The sequence below is a fragment of the Electrophorus electricus genome, chromosome 4 (genome assembly GCF_013358815.1).
Source record: "Electrophorus electricus isolate fEleEle1 chromosome 4, fEleEle1.pri, whole genome shotgun sequence".
Taxonomy (NCBI): domain Eukaryota; kingdom Metazoa; phylum Chordata; class Actinopteri; order Gymnotiformes; family Gymnotidae; genus Electrophorus; species Electrophorus electricus.
Genome location: NC_049538.1, coordinates 26,063,717 through 26,085,372, shown reverse-complemented (window position 1 = coordinate 26,085,372; position 21,656 = coordinate 26,063,717). Strand labels below are relative to the sequence as shown.

The following is a 21,656-nucleotide window of genomic DNA, read 5'->3' as shown; positions in this document are numbered from 1 at the left end:
TTTCTCTTTTTTAGAGACATGAATCAAGACCCTGGTTGGTTTTTCGAGGTTTATTCTAAATCTCTAAGATATCAGTGCCAAGACAAGACTGACGTTAAAATGAATATGACAAAAGCTTATTGTATCCCACAGTGGCTTTTTGTCCTTTGAAATGCTTTTCTTTGCCTATACAAGTTGTTCCATTTTTGTATGTATAATCTTTTTGAGTAACACAAAATCACTTTTGATGACAGCGGCATCAAATAAATGATACACAGCTTGTTTGCTTTAATATGAACATTATTTACCTTGATATAAACATGTTGTTCATACTCCAACACACCGTATTTTGGGTGCTACTCTCTGAACCACTACATATTCACCGCGTCCAAAGGGGCTGCTTGACCCGTTTGATAGATCATTGGTGCAGTTTGGCACACTTACTAGCGGTCACAGCTGCAAATAGCTTTATCCTTTGCTCCTCGTTCTAAATATGTGTGTACTAACTGGCCCGTTTAGCTGAAATATAGCCCTGTACACAACTGGGTCCTTGCCATATTTTAGGGGGAGATTTTATTTTTCATTTCTCACAATCTCATACAATCTGCAGTGTGAATGATGCCTGTCGAGGTGGAGCTCTAATGCCTCCCGTCCTCTCTTCTCTCCCTCTCTCCCTCTCTTTCTCCCACCCTGCGCACTCTCTCTCTCTCTCTCTCTCTCTCTCTCTCTCTCTCTCTCTCTCTCTCTCTCTCTCTCTCTCTCTCTCTCCCCCCTTCTGACCCTTGCCTTCCCTCCACCCCTCTCTCTCACCTGCAGCAGGCATGGCCTTCTGGTACACAACAGATCCTGCTGCCCCCAGCATGGCAGCAGCTCACCCACACCTCTGTGCAGCACGCAACCGTCATTCCTGAGCCCATGAACAGCTCTCAGCCTCTGGCCAACTGGAGGTACCACCCCACAACTGGAGAATGTTTGGAGGGAGCTGCACTTATTTAAACTTTGCACACATCAAATAGCATGTACACATCAAACAGTATACACACACCACTGCAGGCCATTAGTGAACACATATTTGTAATCCTGTTAGAGAACATGTGGATATTTATCTGCACTTGTAAACATTGGCTTTTAAAACACTGGGAAAAATGTACCATTACATGGCCATTTTAGTTTGATGAATGTGCAGATTAAATTAGCTGGAAAGCTATGTATCAAAACCTACAAATCTACAAGCTGTGTTTGTTCATGAATTATGGAACTAAAAAGATGTAGCATTATTTTAAATCCTGTAGTCTTAAGCACTGCATATTGCATTCAGTACAGTAGATAATTAATGTAGATTTTTATATTAAGATTTGCTAGAGGTTCTGAGTGACACCCAACACAGGGCAGGTCACTAAGTGAAGTGTAGGAGTGCGGTATTACTTGCCCATGCCTGGGCTAATGTGGTTTTGCTGATGTCTGGAGAACTAGAGATGGGAGCCTGCAGCTGAGGCCTGGGGGCTTTGTTGTGCTCAGTCAGCCGAGCTCCAGGAGTGGCACACTTGCACTACAGAGTGGAGATGTCTCTACTGAGAGCCATTTCTCTCTGCCACACTGCTGCACACTGTCGGCTGCAGACACCGCTGTCTCCTGCTGGCCAAATATGATATAGCATTTTGTCTTGGACATCAGCTTTGGGTGTAGAAACCTTGATAGGACTGGAAAGGACTTAAATATCAAACCAATCATTGTTGTGATTTGATTGATTTGAAGTTTAAATTAGAAATTGAGGACAACAGAGAAGCTGATGCACCTGCTTATATGCCATGAACATGTGAATGTTGCTTTTCAGGAATTCCCATCCCCATGGCAGCCATTATAATCCCATCATGCAGCAGCCAGCCTTGCTTGCTGGCCATGTGACCCTGCCCTCCCAACAGCCTCTAAATGTGGGTGTGGCTCATGTGATGAGGCAGCCATCAAACAATACCTCCTCCACCAAAAAGAGTAAGCAGCACCTGATGAACAACAGGTTAGTGTGAGGCCAATATTTATTTTATTTATTTTATTGTTTATTTATTGTTTTACAACATGCCATTCATACACTGATGTATCTTGTAAACACATTGGGTAGTATATAACTGATTGTATCCGTTGTGTGTATTCCTGTTGTAGGAACATGTCGGTGTGTGAGGTGTCCTCATGCCAGGCCGTACTGTCCCCTCAGCGATCCAAGCGTGTGAAGGAGAACACCCCACCTCGCGGTGCCCCATTACAGAATGGCCCCTGTGTGCCCTGTGGTCCCCCCCAGCCCTGTGCTGGAGGGGCAGGAGGGTGGACGGAGGACCAGGCCTCCAGCACCACACGTGACCACCAGGGGGTGCACACCCAACATAACCCACCTCGACAGACCATTGTCATCGCCGACACCCCCAGCCCAGCAGTCAGCATCATCACCATCAGCAGTGACACAGATGAGGAGGATGAGCACAAGCAGGCGAGCAGCACCAGGTCAGAAGGATGGTGGGAGGCGTGGTGGGGGCTAGCTTTAGGGGGGCTAGCAGGCCAGACCAAACCAGCTTGTAGTGCAGAGCCAAACCTCTGATGGACCTCTCAGAAATATTCACTATTCACATTGACACAGAACCAGGCTTTATCTTCACCTGGGAAAATGCACCATTGTCTTGAAAACTTTTACATACAACTTTGAAGTAAGAACTTAACACTAAATTGGAAGTGAAATATTTTTTACTAACTGCAGTGCATACCCCTTCCCACAGCACATCATCCAAGCAGAGGAAGAATGTCATCAGCTGTGTGACGGTCCACGACTCCCCCGACTCCAACTCCAGCAATAACAGCCCCTACGCTGTGGCATCTCGACCCACTGGCCCCAATGCCAACAGCTATGACTCAAAGGGCACCATGCTGGACGACTACAGCAACGGAAACCCCCGCACCATAATTATCCCTCCTCTGAAAAGCCAGACAGCCGAGAGCCTGAATGAGTGTGACCGCCTCATGCCTGGTGAGCAAAAACTGTGGTTAAAGCCAAAACAGAGGACAGCAGACATTTATAACAAAAGTTTAAGCAATGCATTGACTACACATTTAAGATAGATAAATGCAAATCAATTAAGTCTGTTACATCTATAGCATTATTATACTTATATACACTAACATAAACATCTTCCGATTCTCTGTATTTATATAATATAACCTCTGACATGATCTAACATCTCTTTAATTATTACAGACACCATAAATCACCAGAATTCTGCTTACAAGTTTAAATCCTCCAATGGAGGGCTATCTGGCAACAATCATTCTTCAGGAGGTATTCCTGTGGGTGGGGCATATCGGCAGCAGCGTGCTGGGCCACACCCCTTCCAGCAGCAGCCTCTCAATCTCAGCCAGGTGTGAAACAAAACCTTGCTAATGTGTTAGTGTGTAGCAATGTGTATGCTTTTAGCATTGAGTTAATGGGACTGTTTGATGTACAATATGATTACAGTGACATTAGTGGGACTGTGTTTGGTATGTACAGCAGTGGGTTATTGAGAGTGTGTTTGGTGTGTGATTATAACAATGTGTTAATGGCAATGTGATGTGATGATAATGATGTGTTAGCAAGAGTGAGTTTAGTTAGTCATTATAACAATGTGTTGGTGACAGTGGGTTTGTTGTGTAAATATACTGATATGTTGGCCTGAGTGTGTCTGGTGTATGACTATAGTGATGTGTTAGTGAGAATGATTTTGGTGTGTGATTACAGAGATGTGTTAGCTTTATAACGATATGACGGTGGCAGTGTGTTTTGTGCCCTCTTTGTTTCAGGCCCAACAGCACATGCCAGTAGAGAGGAACGGAGGTCACCGGCGACAACAGGCCTACATCACGCCCACCATGGCTGCCCAGGCTCCCTACTCCTTCCACCACAGCAGCCCCTCTCATAGCACCAATGTTCACCCTCACCTGGCTGCCACACACTTGTCAGGCCAACCCCACCTTTACACTTACACTGCCCCTGCTGCCCTGGGCTCCACTGGCACAGTGGCCCACCTTGTGGCGTCGCAGGGCTCCACCCACCATGCTGTCCAGCATGCCAGTTATCCGCCTGGCATCGTTCACCAGGTGCCCGTCAGCATGGGTCACCGTGTGCTACCTTCGCCGACGTTGCATCACAGCCAGTACCAGGCCCAGTTTGCCCACCAAACTTATATCAGCGCTTCTCCCGCCTCCACAGTCTACACTGGATATCCTCTGAGCCCCACCAAGATGAACCAGTACCCTTACCTCTAGAGCCGAAACACTGGAGTCTACCCAATCGCTGCTTACCATTCTCCCCCACTAAAGACAGAGATGGAGAGATGTGCTCCAACTGACCATCCCTGAACCGTTTCCCCTGTCCCTGTCATGCCTAAACTTGAATATGAGGAAGACGCTGAAGAAGAGAAAAAGAGTATCCTGGGAGGGAACAGAGGGTTGGAGTTTTAAATTAGTTTCCTTTGCATATGAGTTTATTTTTCTCTCAAAAGGGCCAGTTCTGTTTCTTTTTGTCGCTTGGATTTTTCATTACTTTTAACATGGAAATCTGATGATGTTTTTTTCAATCTCAGTTTCATTTACAGCAAGGTCACATCTGTTGACATTTTTGGAGAGTCTAAGAAATTTTTTTCAACCATAGTTTCATTTGGTTTTCTCTCTTTAAAAAAAGATAAAACATTCACAGACTGTTGATCTGAGGTCACATTGTGGATGAGAACTATAGATAAGGTGAAATACGGATAACTGCTGCTCTACAAAGAATAAAATAATGATGGCCTTGAACTGTCTTTAACATTTCCAAATCACACACGGTGAGGGGTTAGTGCATTCTCTCCCGTCCTCTCCTAACAACAACTGGAGGAATCTTCTGGAAATATGACAAAAAGACAAAAAACTTTTTAGTGTATTTATAGACTTTTCTCTGTTTGTGTTCACATTTAGAAAAGAAAATAAGTTTTGTCATACAGTAGGACATTTAGCTAGGCCCCCTTTTTAGAATGTAGCAGGCTGCACCCATTTATTTTATGAAGAACCTTTCTGATACCAATAGATTTTTTTTCCTTCTCTTTAAATGTGATTGCACAAAGTGGTTGTAATAACATAAGCATGTAGAAAATAGTCTGTGTGTGTGTGTGTGTGTGTGTGTGTGTGTGTGTGTGTGTGTGTGTGTGTGTGTGTGTGTGTGTGTGTGTGTGTGTGTGTGTGTGTGTATGAGCTGCCGTCAGCCATGTGTGTGGTACACCTTCCTCTGCACCTTTGTGCAATGTGTTCTCCATAGTGCTAGGTTTATCATCGTTCCCTCGTAGTGCCTTACAGATATTACGACAGTTTACTTGGCTGGAGACCCTCTAGAACCAACAGAAACTAGTTTGAGAGTTGGCTCCTAGGTTGAACATCTTTGTCTGGGGTGTTTTGTTTTATCTTCCAGGTGTAAGCGTAGTCCTAAATGTTATTTATAGCTATATTATTATACACAAAACCATCTCGTTCAACAGTGTTTCTTGTTTAGCATGCATGAGGTTATTTGGCATTTAGATGAAGAAACTTGCCTGGGGTAATGAACCAAAGTTGTCATTCAGTAAAGATTAGTAACATTTGTTACTATATTATATATAATATGTTTACTGTATATCATAGCTGTGTGTCTTAGAAACCTCGATGCCCATCCAAGGGAACAGACTATAGACTGTATTTGTTTTGTCATGCAAAGGAAATTCACATGTATATTGATAAAAAAAAACAAAAAACTGAAGAACTACATGATTAATGTGACATCTGTGCTACACAACATATCAGATCAGTAGTCATCCAACTGAATTTTAGGACAAAGATTTGAATATTATCTGGTAATGGAGTAAAACTTTGTATAATGTCCAGATATACCAGGCATTGATTTGAGGTTAGATGAGTAGGATTGTTTGCAGATAGAATGGCCTTGACTGGCCCTAGAGAGACGAGCAGAAATACAGGTGTAGAAGCAGTAATGTGGGAGGGCGCGAGCATGGTCTAGGTAGGGACAGGAGCGATTAAGGTGCTAAAAGATGGCACTGGATGGATCTAGATGGGAACTGTAGGATGGCGAGACAGAGAGAGTCTACATTCCACATCTTAATGAAAATAGCATGTTGGCTTTGAGCATGTTGATAGAAGCTGGAGGAGGCTTCGCACGAATGCACACCATACTTGGATCCAAGAGATTGTTGAGCAGCCTTGGAAAGATCTGTGGTGGGTTTTTTAAGTCTCATGTGTCTAGAGGCTGTGGTCCTAACAGCTGCCCTGCATGAGCTGAAGCTGACCGCTACAGTGGTCACACACTAGGTGACTTGTGCCGAAATCTGTGCTATTTAGTTGTTTTGCTCTGCTTAAGGAAACACTCATGTTAAATATCACTTCAGAACGAAAAGAAAGAGTTAAGTGATTTAAGTAATTGGTGGGCCTTTTTTTTCCCTGCTGCTTAAGTTAACATCAGCCAATAATTTGATTTACTTTTGATTTGACTTTTTTTTAAATTATTTTTAGACAGAGGGCACATGCATGTGAGTTTATAAATGCATCCAGTACTCATGCCATAGTGCTCACATTGAAGTGGTTTATTTTTACATTGAGATCTTTTTTAATCTTGCTATGCTACCGATGTGTGTTCTTTAGAGACTGCTGCAATAATTTTCATAGATGTTTATTAGTGCAAGTTTTCTATTATTCATTAAGCTCATTTTATTTGTATCTGGTGGCTGATAAATTATAGTATTGCTTCTTAAGTATCTTAAGTATTCTTAAGAATCCATGTACCTGTGCAAGCATAAACCATCGATTTATCGGTATGTTAGGTTTGTTACCATCTCCCCAAACACGCATCATTAATATGCTTCTTTCATAGCTTGTCAGTTTGACTTGTGGCTGTGGGACTGTATGGCAGTCAGAATGCATATTGCCTTTCTTGTTGTATTTGGTTTATTTTCAGTCCCACAGAAGCTCAGTGACTCTAGCCCATAGGAAGAGAGAGGCTCCTCTGTTCTAAGAACCATATAGAACATTCCATTCCAGAAGGATCAATTTTGTCTCACTGCACTGTCTGATTGACTATAGACTTCAGTCCTGACTCAGCTCATAAGGACTGGCTTACTTGACCAAATGGGAAATAGTCAATTATTTAAGAGGTTTATTTTTTCCCACCAAAGAAATTCAGCATGTTGTTAATGCCCAAAATTGTTCCTTGGCATAAGTGAGAAGATAAAGGCCAGATCTAGGTCTGGAAGTAAAAAAGATCAATAGAAATATACATGAACACAACAAATATACTATACACAAATTTTGACGCAAACTTACACATTCTAAATTAATCAGCTCTTTGTAGCATCTAAACTGTGTCTTTTCTTTAAAGCTAGCCAGTGCTGTTTGTTTAAATATCCTTGTCCTACATTTCATCTGATGTAAAGTGGATTTCTTCATGACAGTAAGGTCCCTCATCCATGTTTTGCAAGTTGCTCTTTGTCTTTATTAAAGTTTTGAAGTGAATATTTAAAACAATTAAGAAAATAAGGTAGTGCTCCATGGTAATGTTTGGTTGGGAGAGCTACCAGTAGTACCTTTAACACAAGAGTCACTAGTGCAAAATGAATGTACAATGTGAGACTAAAACATCTGATATATTTCATGACAGGTATTACTTAATGTTACATGTCTCATCTTTTTACTGTTACATATAAAAAAAAATTTCTCAAGAAGAATGCAATAAGTCTCATTAAAACAACTTGATTTATCAATATCATGTTTTGAATTCCCTTAAATTTGATTAGGAGAATTACTGTTCTTGTTTCCTTTGTGCTTTCCTCTGCTTGGTTTAGCATATTTGAGCTTCTTAAAAATATTCATAAACCCCTATTATATACATAAATCCCATATTATATACATGATTTACTGCTTTGATGCAATGTGTGTCTTTTTGAGAAATCTAAGCAGTAAATGTAGATACAATTACCAAAATGTGCTATGCCTATATAAGCATCTTTTATATATGATAACGTTTTTAACACTTTTTAATTATAATTTTATTTACATAATCCCCTTCTGGCAATTCATTTTCATGTAGGAACACTGCCTTCCAAATTATTAATTCAAAGCTTTAAGCAATTGTCAAAAGTGAAACATTGTATTGGTTATTTTGTGAGGCTTGGTGAAGAGCTTTTGTTATGTTCAGGTTACTCAAACCTTATCCAGTTTCATGTTCGATAAAAAATTAAATGATCCCCCACACCTACCCCCCAGTTGGAAAACATTCCCATCACTCCAGTTGGCATCTTGAGTAACTATTTGAATCATTTTTAATACCAGACAAGATATAGATTAAACAAACCCAATCAGTATGAGAATGCTTTATAAAACACATACTACTAAACAATCTTGGAGCTCACAGGTGTTTCTTTCATTTGACACAGTAACAGCACTTCCACACTCTTAAAGCTCTGCAGTTAAGTATTTGTGTTTTAAACTGGTTTGTCTTCAGGGCATTGACTATAACATAGCACTCATGAGCTTAATATAGTCAGTGATATCCAAATGCACAAATGTGCAAAGAGGCCAAATATTAGAACATGGACATTTTCCATACAGTGCATTAGAGTAATAAAAGGTCACTGATATTTAACCCCAAGGTAGAATTATGAGTCTGAGGTTGAAGTTTAATTTAACCGAATCATGTTTAGAATCACTGTCAGGTAAATGCATTGATTTCAACCTGACTGTGTCAACAGTCCTAAAGGTATTTGTAAGTTCACTTTATACAGTGATTTGCAGTGTACTGGCTACAGTCTTTTATCCAGAATACACTATGAACCTGTTGGTGTAGATGAACTTGATCTTATAGAAATATGTTTCTGCCCAACCTGATATAATTACATTGTCACGAAACAGAAATCACCACTATAAAGTTATTCTGTTATGTAGCTTTGATGCACTGTAGCCAGTCTTGCAGCCACCTGACATGAACTTTTTTTTTCTACTTGCACAGCAGCAAAACATTCACAATAAAATGTAAAACTAAATATTTTTCTATGTCTCAAGACCTAAGAAAACATCAGAACCTGATTTTATGTCCATTGCTGTATGGTTTCTCAATGGTGTATCTCATTAGTTGTTGTCAAAGCTATTGTATTTGCTGCAGTATTTCCAAGTATACTTCTTTCTTAATGTAATTTTTTATTTAGCTTTCTTTATTGGGGATGTGAAGAAGTGTGATGTCTCATTATTTCAATCTGTTAACGTAGCGCTATGTGTACCCTATACCTTAGACTAATATTATTAAGTATGTTATGAGAATGGATATTTTACTGGCTTTATAGAATGTTAAAATGAATATAATAATAATAAGAATGATTTAACTCCTAAAAGCTGAGTACTTGCTACTAAGCGCTTGTGTTACCATTAAGATGTTGTGTGCTTCTCTTAATTTTCGTTGTAGAAAAATTGAGTGAATTTGTATTAGGCTTCAACAACTAATGACAACAGTGTAAATTTATGGAAGATTTTAACAAACATCTGGGTTATAGAAGAATATAGTTCTTTTAATTGTTCTATTTCCTAACTGTAGGGTGAGAAGGGGCTCGCATTGTGGTGAACTATGTTATAGCTTCTTAATTCACTGTTACTTTTGATCATTTTTTCGGTCTCCAAGGTGAATCGAATTATTAATGAGAATTTGTATGCTCACATATGCATATTGTATATGTGTAGAAATGTAATCACACTTTGTCTTGGATTTACATTAAACTGTTAAGTCACTGAATTTGTGTCCTAGTTTATAATTTTAATAGATTTTAAGCCTCTTATTGGCTTTGTATGATTTAAAACATTTCACACAATTAATTTAGAGAAAATCTGGTTGTTGTGTGTATTACTTTAGAGCACAGCATCATTTTGTGCTTGATTAGCCAGCACTGTGGCACTATATATACAGACAACATACACAACATATGTACAATAGTATGAGTGTACTTATATAAATAAGTGAAAACACTGTACCATATAACATACAAAATAAAGCATTCAATGAAAGTTCCAGAAAATTGCTTCTAAATCTTGTCCTAATAGCAACTTCATAAAATAATATCTAAAATCACCTTGTCTCTTCTGCTGCACTTTCCAGAGGCATAAGTAGGATGAATTACATTTTCTCTCTGTGCAATTCATCTATAGGACTGAGTTCATGAAGCTGGTCAGGATGTGTCCCTTATTTTCCTTCTTTGTCAGGGAGATATTTTATTTTCCTTCTTTGTCAGGTGTAAGATCAGCATTCTGCATAAGATCAGTATTCTGCTGAAGAATGAAGGACAGAATAATGAGCCATAATCATGGAATGAAAAAATAGTAAGCCAAGATAGGTCTAGCTAAGACAGCAGAAGACTCTTACCAATCAAGACCACCCTTCTGGAGATGTATGATTTTGTGGTTGAACTACAAATCTTTACATTTTATAAATCATTCCACCATGGAACCTTTATTAGTTCATTAGTTTGATTTTTCTTTTATTCATTGCATTTTTTACGTCAAAAGGGGGCAGTGTAAGCCAACATCTGGTCATTATACGCTTCTACTTATTTTTTTGTCGTCGTTGTTGTTGTTATTTTTCGTTTTTCGCAACTGAATTGCATTATATAATAAAATTCCTTTGTCTTTATTCCTTTGAATTTGACTTAGGATTTTTTTTGTGCCTTTTTACTAGTCCGAACGCGAATACTAGAACTTTAAACATTACACTTCAATCTGCTCCCACAAAACATAATTTATTATTAGCTCATAATGCTAAAAATCTCCAAAAGGTATTCCAAGTATACACTTATTTTAGGTCTTAGGACTGTCTCACACAATCCACTCTTCAAGCTTGCGTTGCCGTGAAACCACAGACGCTGCTGGGGGAGTCAACCTAACCCAAATATTGAAAGACGGTGCTTGAAGCCAATAGTTATCGACTTCATTGGAATTAAAAAGAAAAGACCTAAACTAGGACTATGAAGTGGGAGGGATTGCAATACTGAGGACGGGTGGTTATACTGGAGGAGGGAATGATGCTCCGAGAGAGTGGAGTGGAAACAGGCACCAATCATAAAAATACCCCGTTTCGTTTGGAAATAATGGAAAATAGAAAACTTTTGTAAAGCCAGCACTTCATCTTCGACTGAACATGGAGTACGTCGACTTATGTGTCCATTTAATTAGTTAGCTAATCGCCTTTGAAGGTAAGAGCCTGGTAATGTTAACTAAGATTTTAAAGATGCATCTGTGGCAGCTAGCTGAATTTTTCGGGGTTTTTTTTTTTGTTAAAGATTATCTAGCATGGGATTTAACTAGATGTAGCTAGAATAAATCTAGTACTTTTTATAGCTGGGTTGTTTTTACCAATATCGGGTAGTTAGCTATCCTAATTAGCCTGCTAAGTTACATGCCACTAGAAGATGACACCGTTAGCTAACACCGTTATTGCTGTCAGAATCCCTTTAGCTAGGCTAGATACTTCTGAGTCGTCAGATGCCAGCATGTGTTAGATTTATTTTTCTCTCGCTTCGAAATCCCAGTAACGAATATTGGCAGACCAAAAGAGGGAAACGAGAAGCCAAAAGATTCTCAGCAGTTTAGTCGGTCAATGTAGATAGGTTAGCTAACCTAACCTAGCTAGATAATCTCTAGTCTCTGAACATCGCACTAACGCCTCATTTTAAAATGTCTCTACCTGGGTCTTAGTATTGAGTTACCGTCGCCGGTTGTCCGTTTGTAGACTAGGTGTCTCTAGCTGCAGACTACCGTGAAATAAACGTGTAGTGCCTAAGAGGACAGTTCATATTTGAATTAAACGGCTGACACTGAAAGGTGGTGTAAGTGTTCGCGTCCCTTTCTGCGCGAGCTCACGTGAATGGCGCGGCAGCGAAGGAACAAAGGAAGTAGTCTCGCGCTGACCCAGTAGCCCGGCGGCAGCGCGCTCGCTGACCATTCTCGTGCTGACTACAGCGCGGATAGCTGTGGAAATGGAAAGCAACTGCTGGCAGCGCATTAGCTTACATCTGCGTTCTGCTCCCAGTTTTGTTCTGCTTAGTAAATGGATACGTCGTGTGTTTGTTAAGATCACTGCACTGATGTTAACCATTTTATAGTTTCTGGTTTAACATAACTATTTGTTTGAATTTTTTGGCGCAGCACCGCAAAGCAATTGCGGATTTCTTTGAAATACCACAGTGTGGGCTGTTCTCCTTTGGTCATCTCGGCAAAGCATGAGTTTCCCTAAATGGAGGGTCTGATGTTCGCTGCTGGTTTAACGGCGCTCTGCCCCGTCACCGTACACAAAAGTGGATGGGGCATGCTGTGTCTGAGATTGATAATATTGGTCTCCATGACGACCGCAGACCCACCTGCTGAAGGTAAGTTGCTTAAAGATTCTTTCCTAACTAGAGCGCACTGGAGTAAAGCATGATGAGGACATCATGGCATTGCGTTTTTCAAAGATTTGGAAAAAACAAATTGAGGCGCAGTGTTGAAACCTGAAGCACAGGAACTAACACAAGTCATATGAGTGCACACTTCAGATATCTCTTGTAGTTGTACAGGATTTTGCTTACTTGTAAATGGGTTCAGGCTATCATAAATGTATAATGTAAAGACTTCGTTTTGTTTAATCTTTTGGCAGGGTCAACCATTTTATACTGTTTCCCTTTGTTTTCTGTGGAAATTAATGGTGATGTCATATATGACATCTTTTAGAAAGGGTCTGAAAGGAATGAGTCTTTTAAAGATAAATCCAAAGTGTTCTTCAGATGTAACTCTTAACGCTTCTGTAAATGTAACTGTAAAGGCTAACAGATCCTCAATGTTACTTTCTTTTTTATTACACTTTGTTCTGAGACGCCATCGTATTTCTCCAGAAAAAGCACCAAGTACCATTTCCAGATGAAATCTCAAACCTCTATTATGGACTTTATCTTAAGCAGCAAATGCTCAGTGTAAGATGATCGACTATGAAGGCACCCAACTTAACTTTGCTATTAGGCTATATCTATTATTTTCCCTAGATGTTTCCTTTAGACAAATTGGTAATTTAGGATAACCCCACAAGCGACATAATTTTTCTAATCATCATTTTACTCAGTTTTACCACTATCCAAACTCATGGCTTCTATTTCATCACTAACACCCTACATCAGAGGTCTTCGATCCAGTCCTTAAACATCGTCAGACAGGTCACAAATCTATCAAGCAGTTTGCACACTTGGGCAAGGTAGTGTAGAACTCAGCATCCCTTAATTACCTGGTTCAAGTGCATAAGTGCATAAAGCTGGGGGTCACTGAGGACAGGACCCACAACTTGTACACTAAACAAACCCAGTAAACGAATATATATCTTGTCACTATCTTTTGTTGTGGGTTGTTGTTTGTTTGTTTTTTGTTTGTTTGTTTTGTTTTTTTGTTTTTTGCAGAATATGACATTATTATTATTATTATTATTATTATTATTATTAGTTGCATTTATATAGCGCCTTTCTCAAACTCAAGGACGCTTTACAAATATAGCTTTTTTTTTTTTTTGCTTTTTTTTTCCACATCTGATGAGAAGCGGCAGCTTGTCATCTGTCATCTGTTCTCATTCTTCATGAAATTTCAAAGTGAGTCTGTAACACTACAACACCCAACATGCTGTTCGTCACACGGCTAACGACTCAACCAATCATACACATTCCTTCAGATCCTCATCACCGGAATATTGACATCACCTGTTTCTCTACATTTAACTGTATTTAAACCTGCCTAGAACTCCCCAGTATTGTGAAGTATTGCCACTAGTATCTACTGTGCATACTGAGTGGCCTTTTCTTGATTTCTCTCCTGTGTATTTTTGCCTGCCCATTTTTGGAATAGTTTGCCTGGTTTATGATAGCTCTCTGTTTTTTTTTGACTTGGACTGTTTACCTTGATGATTTGGATTGCCCCTGTCTTTCCTTTCCTGGTTTTGACCCTGGCTTGTTCACCCACCACGAACTTGGAATACAATAAATCTATCACTCTACATCCGTGAACATCAGACCTTGCTTGCCCCGTCACAGAATACTTTGCCACTATGCAGACGGTGGATTCAGAGGCATTAAAAGAGGCTATTACCAGCCAAAGACAGCTACTCGGCCTGTCTTGAAGAACAAACAGGCGGTTTCTTATGAGGACTTTATAGATCAATTTAAAGCTGTTTTCAATCACTCACATGAGGGGAGAGCATGCGGAGAAATGCTTACCAAACTCCACCAAGGCAACCGTTCTGTTTCGAACTATGCCGGTGAGTTCCGTACTGTTGCTGCTAGTAGTGGGTGGAACAATGCGGCCCCATTTGTCACTTTCCGGAATAGTCTGAACACAGAGGTACTGCATGAACTGGCTGGTCGGGATGACGAGCTCAACCTCGATCAGCTTATAGCCCTAGCCATCCATCTTGACTATTTTCTGCGAGAACAAAGACCATGTAGAGCCAACAGTACCCTCTTAGCTTATGCCACTCTTGTAACAAGAGTAGATCCCAGACAAGAGAATGCAGTGGAGTCCATGCAATGTGATTCCTCTTGCCTGACCAGGGAGGAGAGGAGGCGCCGTTTCCAGGAGGGACTATGCCTGTACTGTGGGTCTTCAGGACACGTTATCATGGAGTGTTGTATTAGCTCCAACAGGTCTGCTTCCTTGTCCCGTAGAGGAGGCATGGACTCCAAACCACTTGCTATGGTAGGGATCATACCTGTTAAAAAGATGATAGTGAAGTCATTTACGTTACCTGTCTGTTAGGACTCACACTCCGTCCTCTCTGTTTACAGCCCTGATTGACTCTGGAGCAGAGGGCAATTTCATACACGCTCACCTGATAAAGGATTTAGACATCCCCGTGGAGCCCTTAGCAAAAACCCTTCACCTAGTTGCTCTAGATGGGTCTTCAGTAGGGTCTGGTTCCATCACTCTCTGCACTACACCAGTCAGACTTGCCACCCGTGCACTTCACTCAAAACTCATCTTGTTTCTGGTTATAGAAGCCTCGTCCTTCCCAATCATTCTGGGCCTTCCATAGTTGGAACAACAACCCAAGCATATCATGGTCACAAAGGGAGATCACTCATTGTCGTCTTGAAGGACTGTCTAACGTTACCTACAATAAACCTATATTCCGCCTCTGTAGAAAGCCCTGCTGACAACCACACCTTTTCTGTTCCTCAAGAGTACCAGGATCTTATGATGTTCAGTAAACAAAGAGCTACCTTGTTACCCCCCTCACCGCACATATGATTGCTCCATCGATCTCCTGGAGGGAGCCGTGTTACCTAAAGCAGGTGTATATCCCCTCTCCCAAGAGGAGGAGAAAGCCATGGAGACGTACATTGAGGCAATAAGTCAAGGCTTTATTCAACCTTCCTCGTCCCCCCTGGCATCTGGCTTCTTCTTTGTAAGGAAAAAGGACGGAGGTCTACGTCCATGCATCGATTATCGCAACCTCAACCAGATATCCAGAACATATGCATACCCATTACCGCTTGTCCCTGTCGCCCTAGAACAGCTTAGAGAAGGCAAATACTTCACCAAATTAGACCTCTGTAGTGCATACAACCTGTTGCGTATAAAAAAAAAAAAAAGAAGATGAGTGGAAGACTGCCTTCAGTACCACCAGGGTTCACTATGAATATAAAGTTATGCCTTACGGTCTCAGTGTAGCGCCATCTGTCTTCCAAGCATTTATCAACAACACACTTCGCAAATACAAAGGAAACTATGTGATTGTGTACATCGAAGAAGTCTTCATATACTCACGGGATCTGGAATCTCACATCCGTTCTGTTTTGAAGAAACTCCTGGACAATGGACTGTATGTGAAAGGAGAGAAATGCCATCTCACTACTACAACCTTCTTGGGATATGTAATCAACCAGGGCAGTATCACCATGAATGACCATAAGATAGAGCCCATTCTCACTTGGCCCACACCCACCACAGTCAAGAAGCCCCAGAGTTTCTCTGCTTTGCGAACCTCTACCGACGCTTCATTGGGAACTTCAGTAGCATAGCACCTCCTCTTACCTCCTCCTGAAAGGAGCAGCAACCAATCTCCACTGGAGCCAAAAGGCAGAGCGAGCATTCAGCCAGCTAAAGGAAGCATTTACCACTGCTCCCCTTCTTCGACATCCTGACCCGTCTATCCCGTTTGTGGTGGAGGTAGATGCCTCGAACATAGGCGTAGGGTCTGTTCTATCTCAGAGACATGAGGCTTCCAAACTACACCCGTAGTGTATTTTTCCCAGAAACTGTCCCCGGCTGAACGTAACTATGGAATAGGAGAACATGAACTGTTAGCCATCAAACTGGCTTTAGAAAAATGTGGGCCCTGGTTGGAGGTGGCTAACCATCCTTTTTTATTGATCACCGATCACTGGAATTTAGAATATATGCGGCCAGCCAAACAGTTGAACCCCCGTCAAGCCCGTTGGTCATTGTTCTTTTCTAGATTCCATTTCAGGATTCTGTATCGTCCGGGGTCCCACAATACTAAAGCTGATGCCCTGTCCCGCATTCACCTAAGGGAGACTGAGGAGGACTCTAATGACCAGGAAAACATCCTTCCCACCTGGGTACATTTGGCATCCATACGTTGGGAGATGGACAAGGAAATTGAACAAGCCACACAAGCTACTGTCATCCCAAAAGATTGTCCTGCTAGGAGACATTATGTACCTGCGTCATGTTGGGATCGGCTGTTAACCTGGGCTCATTCTTCATTTGCTACTGGACATCCCGGTGAGACTTGTACTCAACAGCTCCTGGCTAACTGATATTGGTAGGAGACGATCACAAGTGACGTACACAGGTACGTTTCTTCCTGTTCTGTATGCAGCCAAAGTAAAACCCCTAAGACTCTACCTGCAGGTAAACTCATGCCACTCCCCATACCCAAAAGACCCTGGTCCCATATAGCCGTTAATTTCATCACTGACTTACCCTGCTCAAATGGCAACACTACTATACTTACCAGTTCTCCCATGGCGTACGATTCATTGCCTTCCCTGGGTTACCCACAGCTCTTCAATCTGCAGAGGCCCTGTTCAACCAGGTGTTCCATATATTTGGCATCCCGAAAAACGTCTTGTTGGACCGGGGACCTCAATTCACGTCCTGTGTGTGGTCAGCCTTTTTGCGAACACATAGAAGTTGCCATTAGCCTTATGTCCGGTTATCACCCACAGTCCAACGGCCAATGCAAATCAAGAACTTCACTTGCTCACGAGTTCCTCCACTGGCATAATGCCTTTTGAGTGTTTTCCTAGGCTACCACCCCCCGATGGCCCTGTGGACCTCGAACATGACTGATATCCCCGCTGTGGATGAATGGATGCAACGCAGCGAGAGTTTATGGGAGGAGATACACCAGCGAATTGAACACGTACTTGACTTGTAATCGGAATGTTGCTGGTTCAAACCCCACCTTTGCCAAGTTGCCACTGTTGGGCCCCTGAGCAAGGCCCTTAACCCTCAATTGCTCAACTTGTACTCAGTCATAATTGTAAGTTGCTTTGGATAAAAGCATCAGCTAAATGCCATAAATGTATTTGTTGTAAATTTGTATTTGTTGAACTACTTCCTAGTCTCAAGTGTTTTTATATGTGATAAACTAAAAGATTTTCAGTTGTTGGTTTTCTTAATTCTTTTTTCTCTACTTTGCTCTAATACACGTTCACGTCTGTTTTTGAGTTTGGATGGAGCACTGCTGTTTGAGTTTGGATATGGTATTTCTGAAAGTGGGCCTAGTTTGCATTGCTGTGCGCTCCAGCTTACACAGTCAGACAACAGCTGCCATCATTGCATTTCTCAAACTGCTCCATTCAAACAATGCACCGATTACAGTTGGAGAGTTTCAGGGGCTAGGAGTTTTGATAATTGGTTGTTTTCAGTTTTTTGGAAGTGAGTTTATCTGCAGTGCATCTGCATCTTCATCCATGTGGTATTTGAGTATTTGAAGGTGAAAGCATCCTGCCCTTGTTTTTGCTTTTACACAGTGGAGATATGTGCCATGGGGTCCTATCTCTAAAGGCTTCCTGTTTTAGCTTTTCACTCAGAAATACCATCAAAATGAGAAACAACAAAGAAATGATGCTACATACATTGCAGATGCATAAACTTTGAGAAGCAGTTCAGTGTAGATTTCCTGAAGGTAGTCTGCGTATTCACAGAATAATAATTGCAGGTAATGCCCTTAGATGTTCAGCGCGTGTGTGTGGGTGTGTGGGTGTGGGTGTGTGGGTGTGTGCTATTTAATACACTAATAACTACAGTTAACATGACAGGATTTACAAGATTAACTTACTGTTAGTTACAGGCAAACCCAGTAACAAATTCTCAATGCATCAGTATTATTCAATCTTATCTCATGCAATCTAGATGTTCTGATGCAAAAATTAATTTTCCTTAACTTCCATATTGGTTGCTTTTGGGAAAGATGAGAAGGTGTCTGCTGTAAGCAGCCAATTTGCTTTTTCTGATATGTTACTCTGGTGTCTGGATGTCTTTGTGCACATGGATGAATGTTTGGCAGCAAAATTTCTTTCCAAGACTAGAATATCAGCTCCATGGACAAAAATGGCAAAAATCTTAGAAAATAATGGTTAAAGCGATGCTGTGATAAATTATGTCAAACCTCTCTGTCTGCTCATGCAGCTGTAGAAAGTTTGCTTCCCAGAATTCATGTTTAGTCGAGATGCACTGAACTAAAACTTGAATCTTTGTGCTGGGATTTTATGTATTTGTGGTCTTACTAAAGTTAAAATACCAGTTGAAGACAAAATCTTTTTTAGTATGGTAAACATCCATGTGATACAATAGGGGATAATGAATCTGAAATTATTAGACAGTTAACTGTCAGCAGGATTTTTTTTTGGAGGATTTCTAAAGCTTATGGGCTGTATTGCCTCTAACAATCAAGAGCTTGAAGATCCTTTAATCTGTTTGCAGTTCTTCTGAAAATGCTCTGCAGAGATCTTTTGTTTAATTTCCAGGATTTTTAGGATTGAGTTTATAAGCAAGTAATATCTGATATGCACATTTTTGTAATTCATAAGCTGTATAGGCCATGGTTATTGTTGGGGGCTGTGTTTAACCCATCTATTACCAGGCTGTGAAACAGCAAGCCTTTTTTTTAATCAAAGCTTTTAGCAAGTGTATGTGTGCTGGTGTGCATGCTTGGGAAGGGTGGTTTGTGTGTGTGTGTGTGTTTGTCTTTGTTGTGCTATGGCTGTGCACAAAAATGTAATCTTAAAACCTTAAATGTCTAGGACCTACTGGTGTATCCAGACTCTTTCCTCTCTCCTACAACACTTTTCATATTAGTTTCAATGTAGTTACTGTATAATCTATAGTAATTACTGAATTATACGCTTTAAGACTAATAACTAAATAATACGCAGAGTGTTTAAGAGAATAAGCCCAGCCTGTTCTTCTCTGTGGAAGCAATGCTTATTTATACTTATCATGACACCGCTGTCTAACTCTGCTGCTGTCTTACTAGTATCTAACTCCAGTGCTGTCTTATGCATGCTTTGGTATATTCTAAAAAACCTTTATTAGTATCTAACTACTATTGTTTGACTCCACTACTGTCAAACTCCACTGCTGCCTAACTCTGCTAACATCTAACTCCACGGCTGCAGTTTTATGAGAAGTGAGGTAACTGTGGCGGTGTAAAGTGAGTGCAGAACTCGTAGGTGCTGCAGTTGAGCTGCAGTTGTGGCCCCATGTCCCTTGGGCCTAATGGACATGCACATGTTTCCAGTGAGTTACTTAGGCTGTTGCTACTCATATTAATACAAGTTTAAGCAGGAAATTCACTGAACGTTAGGTAAGCAGGAGGTCCCACTCTGAATAAAGTCCTACCGAGTTGTGATGCAGTTTAGTCTTTTCTTCTTAATGGGTCTTTTTGCCTTGTTCTTTTTTCATATTGTCTTGTTCATTATAGATAAGTGGCAAATAGCACAATTTCATTTGTCTTGGAAGACGGCATGGAGTTTTTAATAATAATAATAAAAAAAACTCTAGGTAACTAGGTGCTGATGTTAGAAATAAGTAATCTGTGTTTCTCCATCCCTATTTGATGATATGGTCCATGTTTACTAGCTGGGTCAAGGCTTACACAGAATTGATGCTCAGCTCTTGGGGTGCCATTCAGCCCTTGAAAACTTTTGGCTAATTATAAGAATCTCTTTTCATGTGAAAGCTGATCTGTTTGGGGGTGACAGTGAGAGCATTCATTACACATTATTCATTATTCATTGCCTTTGGGACCAGGGTTGGAGCAGACACCAAGCCCATCAGAAAGCACAAAGTGTCTGTACCGAGTACCCCCCGAGCGTCTGTCCCGAGCGTCTGTCCTGAATGTTCATATGGAAGATTTTTACTGAATGTCTTTCCTAAACATCTGTCCCGAACATCTGTCCAACGGGTCATCCCTATGGTTTGTCCCAAGCATCTGACCTGAGCGTTAGTCCTGTCCAGAGCACCTGTCCTGAGCTTCCAGCCAAACAGGCAGACAGTCCCATTGAGAGACAGCAGCATTCCTGGAATCCTGCTACCTTGTTCCTGAATGCTTTCATTGCAGATAGCGATGCTCTGTTTTTACAGAGCACTGGTTTGTCTTTTTTCTTTGGAAATTGCTGTGACTTATGGTCAAGGTCAGGTCCAGAGAATGAGGGGAAGCAGGGAGAGGAGAGGAGCGTTGAGTAGTGGCACCAGTCAGGAAACATGAGGCACTATCCTGGCAAAATGGCTGCTTCCCGCTGATGGAAAGAATATGGCAAACTATGTTTGTGCTATAATTATGCATACCCTGGTATATTTTCAAAAAGGTTCTTTGTAGGCATTTCTGGCTAATGGTGATAAACTATAATCAAATAATGCAACTTTTATAGCATTCTCCTTTAAAAGAAATGTTTATTCTTAATGAGATTTTTTTTCTTGTTGAATAAAAATAATAAAATTCCTATTATTCCAGTTAGACCAGTGTGTTTTGTTCTGTGTCACCATAGAGAAAGTGTTCAATGTTCATTTCTCCATTGCCAAATGTAAATATTAATGATGTCTGTAAGTAATTTGGAGCATTTTTATGTGGTACAATATTTTAATGAGGTAGTTTTCCACAGCAAGGTGCTTTAACAATCTACACATTCTGAATGTGGTAAAACAGTTTAAGTAACCACAGATACACAAACCATCATATACTGTATGTCTGAAATACTCTTATAAGAGACTGTTTATTCTGTTTGTAGCTTTGTTGGTTCTGAGTCTGTCAGTACTTGGTTGGTCAGGCTCAAGCAATAAAACCATATACCACAGTATTAAAGGATTAAACAGTTTGATTAACAATGCTTTCTTATTGTCTTATTCTCTTTTCTTCTGTTCTTCTGTTCTTCCTTCTGATATCCTTTTCCACTAGTTTATGCTAGACCCTTCAGGAGTTCGTTTGTTTCACTATTTATCTTATTAAATTGACCCAAGACTAACGGTGAGCGGTTAAGGAGGCAGACGCATACGTGGAGAAGAGCGAGATTTATTATGGGAAAATCCAGAATCGTAATCGTTGAAACAGTCCAGGGTCATAGAACCAA

The 21,656-nt window shown here is 40.7% G+C and overlaps 2 protein-coding genes across 4 annotated transcripts in view; both read left to right on the top strand.

Moving 5' to 3' along the window:
* Positions 1 to 10,059, top strand: part of hipk2 (homeodomain interacting protein kinase 2) — a 74,806-nt gene extending 64,747 nt beyond the window's left edge. For both annotated transcript variants that reach the window (XM_035525228.1, XM_026999507.2), the window contains exons 10-15: positions 796 to 926; positions 1,814 to 1,993; positions 2,137 to 2,472; positions 2,742 to 2,989; positions 3,218 to 3,378; positions 3,799 to 10,059. In XM_035525228.1, coding sequence (XP_035381121.1) covers positions 796 to 926; positions 1,814 to 1,993; positions 2,137 to 2,472; positions 2,742 to 2,989; positions 3,218 to 3,378; positions 3,799 to 4,263 — 1,521 coding nt within the window. In that variant the 3' untranslated portion in view covers positions 4,264 to 10,059. The remainder of the gene's footprint in view (positions 1 to 795; positions 927 to 1,813; positions 1,994 to 2,136; positions 2,473 to 2,741; positions 2,990 to 3,217; positions 3,379 to 3,798) is intronic.
* Positions 10,060 to 11,008: 949 nt separating this feature from the next.
* Positions 11,009 to 21,656, top strand: part of si:ch211-1e14.1 (UPF0606 protein KIAA1549) — a 52,486-nt gene continuing 41,838 nt past the window's right edge. Inside the window, exons 1-2 of one of the 2 annotated variants that reach the window (XM_026999508.2) lie at positions 11,009 to 11,240; positions 12,193 to 12,413. In XM_026999508.2, coding sequence (XP_026855309.2) covers positions 12,281 to 12,413 — 133 coding nt within the window. In that variant the 5' untranslated portion in view covers positions 11,009 to 11,240; positions 12,193 to 12,280. Of the gene's footprint in view, positions 11,241 to 12,012; positions 12,414 to 21,656 lie in introns of those variants that run through there. The other variant, XM_026999509.2, reaches the window with a different exon arrangement.